The sequence below is a fragment of the Micropterus salmoides genome, unplaced genomic scaffold, assembly GCF_014851395.1.
Source record: "Micropterus salmoides isolate LMB-PRFRI ecotype aquatic unplaced genomic scaffold, ASM1485139v1 Ms_hic_scaffold_2, whole genome shotgun sequence".
Lineage (NCBI taxonomy): Eukaryota > Metazoa > Chordata > Actinopteri > Centrarchiformes > Centrarchidae > Micropterus > Micropterus salmoides.
The window spans coordinates 49,400,546-49,413,348 of record NW_024041150.1 but is presented as its reverse complement, the minus strand read 5'-3'; the positions used below and the strand labels follow the sequence as shown (position 1 = coordinate 49,413,348).

General features: G+C 41.6%; 1 protein-coding gene across 1 annotated transcript in view; it reads right to left on the bottom strand.

Moving 5' to 3' along the window:
* The window catches only part of LOC119912024, a 17,153-nt gene extending 4,810 nt beyond the window's left edge, over window positions 1-12,343 (bottom strand). Inside the window, exon 1 of the mRNA XM_038730996.1 lies at window positions 12,232-12,343. Coding sequence (XP_038586924.1) covers window positions 12,232-12,343 — 112 coding nt within the window. The remainder of the gene's footprint in view (window positions 1-12,231) is intronic.
* Between the last annotated feature and the right edge of the window lie 460 nt (window positions 12,344-12,803).

Below are 12,803 nucleotides of genomic sequence, written 5' to 3'. Positions count from 1 at the left end.
GCTGCGTTCCAGATTACTCACCCTGAAGATTTTAAGAAATGCTGCAAATGTTGCTGTGTTGACAGTAAAACCAGAGTTTTTGCCTTGCGATGTAAGAGTGTCTGCTGTGTTTGATGTCAGATTGTGGGCCACTGCCTGCTTTGTTTCTGATATTATTAGGCACTGATTGGCCAACATGGCTTTACGGTTAGGGTCATATTGCCTCCTGGTGGTTTGGCATGCTCTTGGCAGCGCTTGATAGCGTGTTTTTGAATTTTCATGTATACAGAGATTTTTTTGAAACAGAGGAATAACTCCAGTTATAAAAATACCCGTGTCTGTGTGGACTAGGCCTAAGGCAGTTCTGCAGGCAAAAGGGTCTCCAACCCGGTACTAGTAATGTGTACCTAATAAAGTGGCCGGTGAATATATAACCATGGCTGCAGTGCACCTGCATAAACAACCTGAATGAGAACCAAAACAATGTCCCAATTTTGTCTTGGTTCTCGCTGCTCATTGTTTTAATTCCTCGATTAGTTCATAATTCAGAGTGTGGCCTTCAAAGAGAAAAGACTTTGATGAAATTGGACACACTTGTGCGCATACACACACGCACACACACGCGCACACACACACAGACCTTTCTTTTACACAGACACCATCATCCAACATCAATATGAAACACACATATCATTTCAGGGGCAAGACACCCTCGCTGAAAACAGTTAAAAAGTGTGAAATTTTGCTGCATGCTGTAAAAGGGGAAAAAAGTAGCACAAACTGGTGGACATATATAAAAATAAATTAAAGCTGCAAGCAGCGTTGGGCGGGCCCTCGCACATGTAGCGCGACGGGGTGTGAGGCGGCCGCGTTGCATATCCTGGAGCTCTGCCAGTGTGGCTGTGAATCTGCCATGCGCTTCGGACGCTGCATGAAGGTGTTATACGTCACTTCCTGTGTCCCCTTTGTGGCGCTGCATAGCACTTGGCGCTATGAATATAAATTAATATTGGCGTGTGGATGTCTTCTGAGTGGGACAGTTATCAAGCACGTAAAGTTTAGTTCAGATGTGAGCATGTACACTGAAGTTACAACAACTTGTGTCATGGCGAAGAGTTGATCTTTGACGCCACGCCACGGACACGCCCACTGACAAAAACTCACAGATAGCACAACTTTTCATCGTCAATGCCTTTAGAAGGTACAGCAAAAATTTGAAGTCAATCGGACTCAACGCCTAGGAGGAGTTTGTTAAAGTGTGTAAATCATCCAAAAGTTCAAAATGGCCGACTTCCTGTTGAGTTTAGGGTATGGGTTCTTGAGGCTTTTTTGTGCGTCTTGATATGATACGTGTCCCAATAAAATTTCGTGCATGTAGGTTGAACGTGGACGAGGGGCTAATTTTTTCAAATTTTCTAGGTGGCGCTAGCAATTCATTTTGCCACGCGCATGCGCGAAACCCATAAAATAGCATTCACAGTGTGGTCTGTTGAAATGTAACTAGAGATGGTTACTGAATGAATTAACTACATTCCTAAATACAATCCATAACATTACTGTTAACTGGGGATTCATTTCAGTATGGCTAATGTACTCTTTCACCCTTCCCCAAACAGAGATTAAACTATTAACCAGGACACAGACACATTCTGACTGATCAGTCCACACCATCTGCTGCCTGGGAGAGACCTTGCTGATGCTGTAGCTCTACCTTGTGTCTGGCTGCTGTGCTTTCTCTTGCCAGTTAACTGTCTTCTCTTACCTTGTAAACTGAGTTAGGCTGTTTCACTCAATCATCTTGTTTCCACCTACATATTGAATGTATGATCATTAGCACCTGTTTTGTTTGTTCACCTGATCACCTGATGATATGCCTTACAAATACTTTGTATTTTGTTTTATAACTAATAACATGTCCATTTTTAACTTACTGTATACTGTGTGTATTGACAAATTGTATTTTGATGCTTTGGAGACACTGTTCTTGAAACCTTCATGCCAATAAAGCCCTTTAAATTTAATTAAATTTTTTTGTTTAATATTGGAGGGAAGGGGGGCTGCTCCCATAAAGTATGGATATATTTTTTTCTCATACTTCTATTGTCATAATTACTGACATTCTCATGTTATGTTAAGACACATTCACATACACAACAAGTAAATATCAATGAATGCCAGAAGCTGTTTAGTTTACGTCAAGAAAGAAGTTTTGGTGAACAGTGCAAAATATACAAGGCAAACTTCCGCATTCCACAGTTCCAACAGAAGTCAATGGGAGTGTCGTAACTCTCTTATTTAACGGCCCTGCCTCATACCAGCCAGGGCAATCGTGGGTGTACCTCTCAGGGAGGTGGAGTATGGAGATGGACATCAGTTGTTTGATGAAGATCTCTTCATCGGAGCAGACACAAAGTGCTTTTTTTGACAGTGTGAGAGTATAGGCTGTAGTGTGCCTAAAAATATTACCACTAATGCATTTTTTTTACTCTCCGTTGTAGAACTGTGAGAAGCTTCTATGAGGCAGTTCTTAAGAAGATGTTCTCTCCTTTCCCCTCGACCATCCACTCCTGAGGGACCTGAAAGTGCTGGACCCTGCAGCTTAACATAACTCCAGGGACAGGTAGATAATAGAAACAGTTTCCGATAGGCTTTATGCCCAGTTCCCCATTGATAACCAAACAAATAATTGGCACAGTATACCTGACACTTCTTTAGATCTGCAATGTTCAGTCAAACACTTGTTTTGCTTTACAGTGGAAAGGCTAGGGGCCCTGTTCCCTCAGTTGAGGCTGAAAGAGGATAAGATGAGAGAGGAATTCAGACTATCAGGTGACTGATAGTAAGCAACTCCCCCAAGAAGACAGAATAGACAGATTCTGGGGCCTTGTAGGAAAGGACATAAGGTTCAGTGAGCTGCCAAAACTTATGAAGGCTTTACTATGCATTCCCCATAGCAATGCAAGTTCAGAAAAGGTGTTTAGCATGGTACGAGAGATTGTTACGGAGAATAGGATGACGTTAGATTGCAGTAGGAGTTTACCTGAGTGTCCAGCATGTTGTGTGAAGCTGTCTCTTCCTGTTTCCTTTTTTTCGGGAGGATTGTGCCGATATGCGGCTCGCTGCGCAGAATGAAAGGTAACATTGCGGCATCTGTGTTGATCTACCTGTGTTGATCTGAGACGGGAATGTTGAAGTAACAGAGCCACAGCCTGCATGCTGATGTTTCTGCGTTTATTGCAGGATTTCTGTATGAAAGCGGTTGTGTTTTGGGTCATGCTCGCTCACGAGTTCAAACGAGCACGCGTACGAGCACACGCCTGGTTGCTCTAAAAACTGCACCGCTAGTGCCCGCTGGAAACTCCATAATGCCCCATTAAGACAAACTTCCCCAATAAAAGTCTGGAACCAGCAATAGGTCTGTGGCTGCCAAAGATCAGACTGTCTGGGGCCTGAATATGATCACAGCCAATAGACTGCCAAATTAAACCAACCAATATTAAACCAAGCCCATCTTGATCTCAGGGTTTTCTGGACATACTCCCAGAGGCATTAGGATTTTCAGGCCGTACTCTTCAGTCACAATGAGAAACTGAGGTCCAGACACCAATCTTTCAGAAGTGATGCCAGTTTTACTCCCCCGGAGGCTACGTCAGACAGATTGGTTGTGGTGTTTAAATATCTCCACTGATATGGATTTGATATGAGTATCTTTAAAACCCAGTAGGCTACAAAGGTTCTAAACCTTGAGGTCTCATTGCTGATGTACTGTACAGAAAAGAAGAACTATCTGTCCAGCAAATGTAGTCTTGAAGATACATCTGCAGCTCCTTTCTCCACAACTCCATACGAGGGATGGTGATTGGTTTCAATGGGATTGCCTGTTAATCGGAAGGTTGGCGATTCAATCCCTGGCTCCTCCGGTCAAAGTGTCCTTCGGCAAGATACAGTTTTTTACAGTGTGGCTGTTCCACCAGTGTATGAATGTGTGTGAATGGTGACTGTGATGTAGTGTAAAAGCACTATGAGTGGTCAAAACGACTAGAAATGCGCTATACAAATACGGAGCATTTAAATTGTGTCTCGTTCTCTCCATCAGATTCCTGTAAACTCACACTCGACACAAACACAGTAAACAGAAGGATCAAACTGTCTGACGGCAACATATGTGATGGAGAATCAGTCATATCCTGATCATCCAGACAGGTTTGACTACAGTTCTCAGCTACTGTGTAGAGATGGTCTGACTGGTTGCTGTTACTGGGAGATCGAGTGGAGAGGATGCGTTTTAATATCAGAGAGTTACAGAGGAATCGGAAGGAGAGGAATAGGTACAGACTGTGTGTTTGGAGGGAATGATCAGTCCTGGAGTCTGATCTGCTCTAATGTTGGTGGTTACTCAGGCACAATGAAAGAAAACAGACCTCTCCTCCTCCTCTGGTAGAGTGTATGTGGACTGTCCTGCTGGCTCTCTGTCCTACAGAGTCTCCTCTGACACACTGATCCACCTCCACACCTTCAACATCACATTCACTGAAGCTCTTTATCCTGGCTTTGCGTTCTTCTGGTCCTGGTTCGGTTCCTCAGTGTCTGTTCTGTGCAGGAGGGAGAGTCTCCTCGTCTTAGAGAACAGATCAGTTGAGTTTGTACAGGATCACAGAAATCTTTCAGCTTCTTGTAATAAATTCATAAATGAACTTTGCACAAAGTGATTCAAAGTTATTGAACAGATTCCTCATTTCCATGTAAACTTCTTCCACTTCCAGTCCTTTAAAGATGAAAGCTCTGATTATTAAATGGTGGAAATGCTGTTGACTTGTACCTTCTGTCATGTGTTGCTTGAATTCTGGCTCTTGTTCCAATAAAAGCAGAATTTGAGTGTGTTTTTCTCAGCTCAGGACTACTGACATGATTCTGCTGGAAGATACAGTATATGGCCAAAAGTTTGTGGACGCCGTTGTCCATAAAAAATGCTTTTCCCAGTTTTTTCTTTAGTTTTTTACAGCGTAGCACGTGTTCCCTCTTTTCAAGTTTCCTCCTGTGTTCACTGCTTCAACATGTGGAAACACTTTGAATATCAGTTAGATGTCCTGAAAGATCACATGAACATTATTTTGACAGTCCAAATTAGATAAGAAGTTGTTTCCATACTTGCATTTGTTACTGTGTTCTTACTCACAGTTAAGTTCCATCAGACTGAACTCATTATACATACACAGACACATTTTCAGCCTCAGCTAATTCAGATTTGACCACTTTTAAGGCCACAAAACAGATAAACAGATGAAGGATTCAGTGTTTGTCCCCCAGAGCTGGTTCCTTGCTGCGTGGAACAGCTTTGAACAGGAAGTAAACCTTCATGTTGGGACATAAAATGTAATCTGGGACTCAGTTTGGGGGAAAACGGTCTTTTTTTTAAAAGAAATGTTTCAAAACAATACAGTTCAGGGACTTTGAGTAATGACCGCAGTATGTTTAACCTCCTGGCTGCTGCTCTTTCAATGAAAAGTTTTTTCATGATATTAATAGTTTTAATTAAACAATTTAGCTTCAATAGAACAAAAAATTACGTGAAACAATCAGACTTCACAGCTTGAATTACATCAGAATAACTTTCTAAATGAAAGCAAGAAATACAGGCAAAACATCATTTATGTCAGAAAATGAATGAGTGAATATAACAGTGCTGTAGAGACTTTATGAGACATTTGTTAGTTTGATCTACATCTTTTTTCTACCTCAGAGGAATCTTTATAATTACGTAAAACAACTCTAGTTGTCAACATTGCACTGACGCTGTAGAAGCTCTATATTTTTATTCTAATGCTTCTTTATTTCAGTGTTTTTAATGTTTCTCTGTAAAAGTCCTGATTATTGGAGCCATGAGACTTTTTGTAAAATGTGTGTCAAGATGGACGCCTTGTCTCCTGCAAACCAAATCTACCTGTGGCTCCAAATAAAGTGAGCAGAAAGTGAAGCTAATAATAAGTGGGAGTCCTGTTGGCCGCATCTCAGTGTAAGGTAGTGTTGCAGTGACTCAGCGTGACCACCGGAGGGCAGTAAACACTATTATTTCTCTAGGAGTCCATATGAGTCAGTTTAGAAAGAAGCTCAGTGTTCACTTCCATCCAGATGAATATTTGTGATGAACACATCACTGTTGGTATCAGTGTGGCTAACAGCACTCATCAGTACAATTCTAATAATAAGATTGATTCTTCATTGAATCCCTTTATTTGAAATCTGCTCTCAGGCTGCTGCTGGCTTTCTCTTGACCCTGGTAGAGATGACCTTTAGTTTCCATCCAGAGAATATTGATCAGGAGCTTTTAAAGCTGATTGATTGGTTGATTGATGTCAGCATTGATATTGAAATCTTCTTTGAACTGAATCTTGAAGACACGTTGATGCTTCTTAATAACTGTAGTTTAAATCAAACAAGAAATCAAATAAAGTAAAACAAACTCAAAATCAAATGGCCACTGAGGCACCTAAGGAATGAATCTTACGCAGGGAAAAAATAAGTCCAATGTCAAGGCAAGCATAGCGTTCATACAGTTTATTTCCATTTGAGCAAGCATACAAACAAAAAAAATAAATGAACCCTTCCCGGTGCCTGCCTGTCCTAAATGTGACTACCCCTATATGTGGATTCATATGCAAAAAAGATGCCCAAAACCTTCAAAACAAAAGCCCAAAAAAGTACTCTAATTACTACACTAATAACATTAATATTCTACATCCACGTTAATAAAATAATCACACAAATTTTTTAAGGAGAAAAAACAATAAAATAAAGCAATTTAATTATTAAATTAAATTAAAAAACAAGGGAGTAGCTCCAACAATAACATCCAAAGAAACAGTCAGAGAAACATTTCTACTACGACAGCCAATAAAGTTGGATTATTGTGTTGTTTTGTCCGATCAGGAGCAAATCATTTCCTCCTCCGACAGCAGCGGAAGTGAATTTTAAAAGCTTTAACAGAATATATCCATGTAAGCAGTTCTTTAAGCTGACCAAGTTTAATTTTTAATTAAATATGTGAACATTTTGTAAAGATGATGCTAAATCACTTCATTTAACAACAACTGTATTTCTGGTTGTGCTCTAAAAACTAAAGGAAGATTGATTTGAATATTTCTGCAGGAATCAAATATTGTCAAACATCTTGTCAACAGCATCAAAGTATTGATGAGCAACAGCTGATTATTGGCAGTGATTTTTTAAATCAGCTCCTGTGTTTGAAGCATTTCAAAAAGAACTCGCTGTCTTTCTTAAATCTTCTCAGCCTGCTGCTGATCACTGATCAGTAAATTCAATCTCTACGATGCCTTAGAAGTGGATTAAAGCTCATTTCCCACACTGTTCCAAGACAGACATTTCATCTGATTGGAGCTTTGATTTGTATTGATTCTAGTCATTGGAGAGAGGAAAACTGTCAGGTTCAGACACCTATAATATCAGACAAGGAAGAAAGACAAGAGAGTTAATGGCTTTTTACTCGCGAGGAGAACGGACAGAGATGTACTCAGTTACAAACTCCAACCGCTCTGAGTTATCTCTTCCGTTTCCTCTCTTTTTATTATATTCAGGGCGTTCCCTAGTTACATGCATGTTGCTGCTCTAAGGGGAAAGGGGGTGCAGCAGCAACATGAAATGTGACATATATTATTGTACAGTACTGTTCCAGGAACTATGTACATTAACCTCAGTCAACTCGGTTCCTGTTATTTTGTTGTTGTTGTTGTCCGCTCCGTGTGTCATTTCCTTCAGTCACACCATCTGCTGTAGACTTCCTGTCAGTACATTTCTGCAGACAGACTTACACTTGCATTAGTACACGTCTTGATATATATATATATATATATATATATATATATATCCATATTGTTTCTGATTGCATTGGCGAGAGTAAATATGAGATAACTTATATACATACTGGTTCCAACAAAAACGGAGGAACATGAGGTAAAGAGGTTAAAATCTGTCACAGTGAGAGACCTGGAAATCACTTTGAAGAACTTGATCCTAACTGGGGGCTTTTTTACACATCATTGATAGAGAGATTTCATGTGGGCTTTATTGGTTCTTATGATCGTATGTTTTATAAGTTTTATATTACTGCATGCTTTGTGTTTTACACTGGTTTTACTGGTTCTGGACTGAGTACAAAGTGAGCTGATGAGAAACAGCTGCCACTGATTGTGTGCTACCAGAGCTCATTTCCAGCTTCTTCATGTTTGGACGCTGACTGAATGTTACTGTAGCATGTTAGCATTGGGCTCATAGCCTTTGCTCTGCTGTCGTACTGTCAGCTATGGAACTGAGTCCAGCGTTTACTATGGTGGTGTAATTTATAAGGCACATGACTTTGGTGTGAGAGATCCAGGTTCAATCCCCTCTGTGACCCATCCACCATTGTGTCGGCGTGCGACCTCTGACATGTATAGCAATTGTAAGTTGCTTTGGATAAAAGCGTCAGCTAAATGTACTACAAGTTATTGTTAACTCTTCATGAAACAGCATGCAGACTTGTTGCTTAGCAATTTGATTTGATCCTGTGGACAACCATGGACCACTGTTTTCCTATTTCTCTATATTTTGTCAGGTATTTTAAGTTACTTTCTGTTAAAGGTGAATTTCTAAGTTTTCTTGCTGAATGAATGAAATAACTCTGGCAGCAGAAAGTTCACTCTAGAGTCAGATATGGACCAAATGTTTCAGATGGCGCTCCATAACTTGACCGTCTGACTGACTGTATTATAAGGAATGGAAGAAGCAGGCAGGGATCTCCAAGGAGGAGGTGAAAGGTCAAAAGCTTTAAACCAAACCAAATCAAATGTCCATGAAGTCTGTGGAAAGTTAAACTGTGTCTCTGCAGGACTTTAACTTGATGTTGTTCATTCCTCAGCAAGACATCTCCTCTGGACATGTGTCCTTCACAACAGCTGCCTGGCCAATCATGTGAAAGACTGGGAGAATATAGTCTGGTCAGATGAGAGCAACATTGAAGTCTTTGGATGCCATAATAGTCTACTTGCCAGCGAGGTGAACCGGGAATGTTGAGTACCCCAAAGTCTGTCAGTACACTCTGGAGAAGTACACCAGCGGTTTCTCCTGAACGTTGATTTTCCTGAGGATCCAGAGGAAGTTAAGTCTCTGCTGGGCCGTCTTAACAGCTGGCGTGGTGTTGGCAGTTCAGGAGAGGTCTTCAGTCCCTGTAGATGTGTACTGGATCGGGGTCTACATTATTCTACAGGAAGTCTATCCAAGTACATGGTACACAGTAGGTGTATTTGTCACATTGGGACACAGTTCGGTTTGTAACTCCCTTCTGCTACGTAGCAAACAAAACATACAGTATATACACATATAATATACACTAGAACTAGTTAACTTAACTAATGTTAGTGTGGTGGATCAGTGAATGCGGGATACTGTGTGTGTTGCTGCACAAACTGCTGTATGAACCTGTCCAAAGTCATTCTGTGGGAAACACTGGAAAGTAATATAGTAACGTAAGAAGTTACTTTTATCACCCAGTAATAAGTAAAGTAATAATATTACTAATACTAATATTACTTTTTTAAGGAGTAATAAGTTACTAGTAATGTATTACAATTTCTGAGTAACTCGCCCGACGCTGGTCCTCACTGTTCATAATATTCTGTAATGAATGAGTTTTGATGATAGAACTACTCACATGTTCACTGTTATTTCTGGTGCTGAGCCTCAGCTTTCCATTATTTTTAATAATAGTTGCAACTTGCACTGTTTGATATCCATTGAAAATTGCCAGCTGATAAAACCAGATTCATAACATCTATGGCTAAATGAGTTAGATGGTGAGTAACATTAAACATTAGAAAATCAGTCTTATCTCCCCACCTGGATAGGTGTCATTTACACTGGGGATGCTGGGGACATGTCCCCACAGCTTTTTGAAAACATTTGTTGAAAGTGTTGTGAAAAATAGCAACAAGAAACGTTAAATAACAAATGTGAGTGCTATGAGAAAGTGTTTTTGGCACAATAAGAAAAGATGTAAACATATCTGCATTGTCCAAAAAAATTATATTTAAACTAACAAAACTGAATATTTACTGATTTACTGCATTTTATTCCATTCAATGTTTATATTCTGATTTGTCAGCTGCTGCCTGAATTTTGTGTTTCCCTTTATATAAATAAAGACATTTCCACCATAAACTGGAGCAGAAAATGTCTCCACAATGTAGGAAGGTTTAATGCTCAAAATATTTTTGGGGAGGACCCCCAGACCCCCAAGCGTATATTTTCATCAATGAATATTTCTTTAAATAGTTAAATATCTTCTCTTGTTCTCATGACCCCAGTATTCTGGATTGTCACGTCCTGTAAGTGTTTAGTCACAACTCTAATCTGATCCCTTAAATGTCCACTGTTTAACACAAAGTGACGCCCTGAAACCTGTAACTGTCACTGGCTGTTAAAGTCTTTGCAGCCCAAGCAGTCTTTCAAAATGCTCTCTATTACATGAACATGCAGACTGTTGTATTAGTGAGAGTAGTGGCTCTACATAATTATTACGGTTATTAGTTTTTGTTACTGTATATTATATATTGATTATATATATTGTGTGTAAGTAAGAATGCTAACTGAACCTCAACTAATAAAGCAATATCTTTAACATTATCTTTCTAAAAGAACCTGCAGAATCTCTCCTCCACACTCCAGTTCAGTAGGTGGCAGTAATGCACCTCTAAGCTGGTTTGATAGCCGTCAATAAACACTAAAGGAGAAGTAGAAGGAGAGGAAGCGCATGCATTTTCTAAGGCAGAAATGGAGAGAGCAATTGCAAGAACAGTTTTGACATCGCCAGGAGAAGATGAAATGGGCAGCTTCCAAAGAGTTGGAAGGAAGCAGTGGTAGTCCCAATTAGGAAACCAGGGAAGGATCCGACAAAACCTACAAGCTATAGGCCAATTGCTTTAACATCTCGTGTGTAAAGTAATAAAAAGAATGATAACGGACAGAAATGTTTATTTTTGGGAGAAGAGGGAATTAATTGCATTATGTCAAAGTGGATTCAGGAAGGGGAGGGGAACAATGGATCCAGTGTTATGCCTGGAAGATGAGATAAGGAAAGCCCAGGTTAATAAAGAAACAGTGGTAGCAGTCTTCTTTGATGTTGAAAAAGCATATGACATGATTTGGAAGGAGCGACTGATGATAAAACTGGATAAATTGGGAATAGGAGGTAGGGCTTTTAACTGGGTGAAGGATTTCCTGTATGGACGATCTATACGAGTGAGAGTTGGGAAAGAAATATCTGGCAGCTACCTCATAGAAAATGGGACCCCCCAGGGAAGTGTGATTAGTCCGTTGCTCTTCTCCATCATGATAAATGATGTATTTTCAGAAGTAGGGCCTGGGTTTGGAAGATCTTTGTTTGCTGATGATGGGGCCATGTGGAAAAAGGGGAAGGAACATAAAGTACACAGTTAGAAAGGTCCAGGAAGCAATAGATCTAGTAGGGCGGTGGTCACTGAGATGGGGTTTTAGGTTTTTAAGGGAAAAGGTTGAGAAGGTTGAGTCCTTTAGGTTTTTGGGAATGGTGTTTGATACTAGGTTGACATGGCATGAGAAAGTTATAGTTAAATAAAAAAAGGTATTAAATGTGATGACGTGTTTGGCAGGAGTGGACTGGGGGGTGAGTAGAAAAGCACTGAAGGAGATATATGATGCACTGATTAAATCAGTAATATATTATGGTTGCATAGCATACAGAGATGCAGCTAGAACCACATTGGCCAAGTTGGATGTTGTACAAACACAAGCGCTGAGAATATTCACTGGAGCATTTCATATGTCACCAGCAGTGGCAATGCAGGTAGAAATGGGTGAGATGCCTCTGCAATTAAGAAAGGAACAGCTGGCAGCCAACTATTGGGCAAACCTCCATGGACAGGGGAGGTCACCGAGGAGAGTCACCGGGTCGCCTTCTCTCCCTCCGCCAGGGCGATCGGAGTGTGTTGGAGTATTCGGTTGACTTCCGTATTCTGGCATCCGATTCGGGCTGGAACAATGAGGCCCTCAGTGTGTTTTCTTGGACGGCCTCAATAATCGCATTAAAGACCTACTGGTCATTAGGGACGCACCGGGGGACCTAGACGCTTTGGTCGAGGCTGCCACCGACCTGGACAATTGCTTGCGAGAGGGGAAGAGGGATTGTGCTGCTCGGCTCCTCCACCTCCCGCTCGCGCCTCTCACCGTCTCGGGCCGCTGTCTCGCCGTCCCCCCTGCCACGCCCCACTGCTCCACCGGTCCCGCAGGCACTTCCAGCAACACCTCTGCTCTCTTCCTCACCACCTCCTGAGCCCATGCAGTTAGGCCGCACCCACCTCTGCCCGGAAAAGCGCGAGCGGCGCCGTCTCGCCGGTGAGTGTTTCTATTGTGGAAAGCCCGGCCATTTCCTGTCTGCTTGTCCCGTTTGCCCAAAAGTATCGGCTCGCCACCCGCCGGTGTGCTCCGCCCCCTTCCGGTCCCCGGTCACCCCTGGTCCCATATCGCCCTGAATTTTGTCACCGTCCTCCCCAGTTCTAATGGAAACACATCATCCTCACAGTGGTCGACCGCTTCTCCAAGTCCGCTCACTTTGTCCCCTTACCCAAACTCCCCACCTCTCTGGAAACTGCCCGCCTCCTCATAGACCATGTTTTCCGCCTCCACGGCATATCATCCCCAGACCAACGGGCAGACCGAGCAGGTCAACCAGGACCTGGGGGCGGTGCTCAGGTGTGTAGCATACCGTAGGCCCACCTCCTGGAGTTCTTACATCGCCT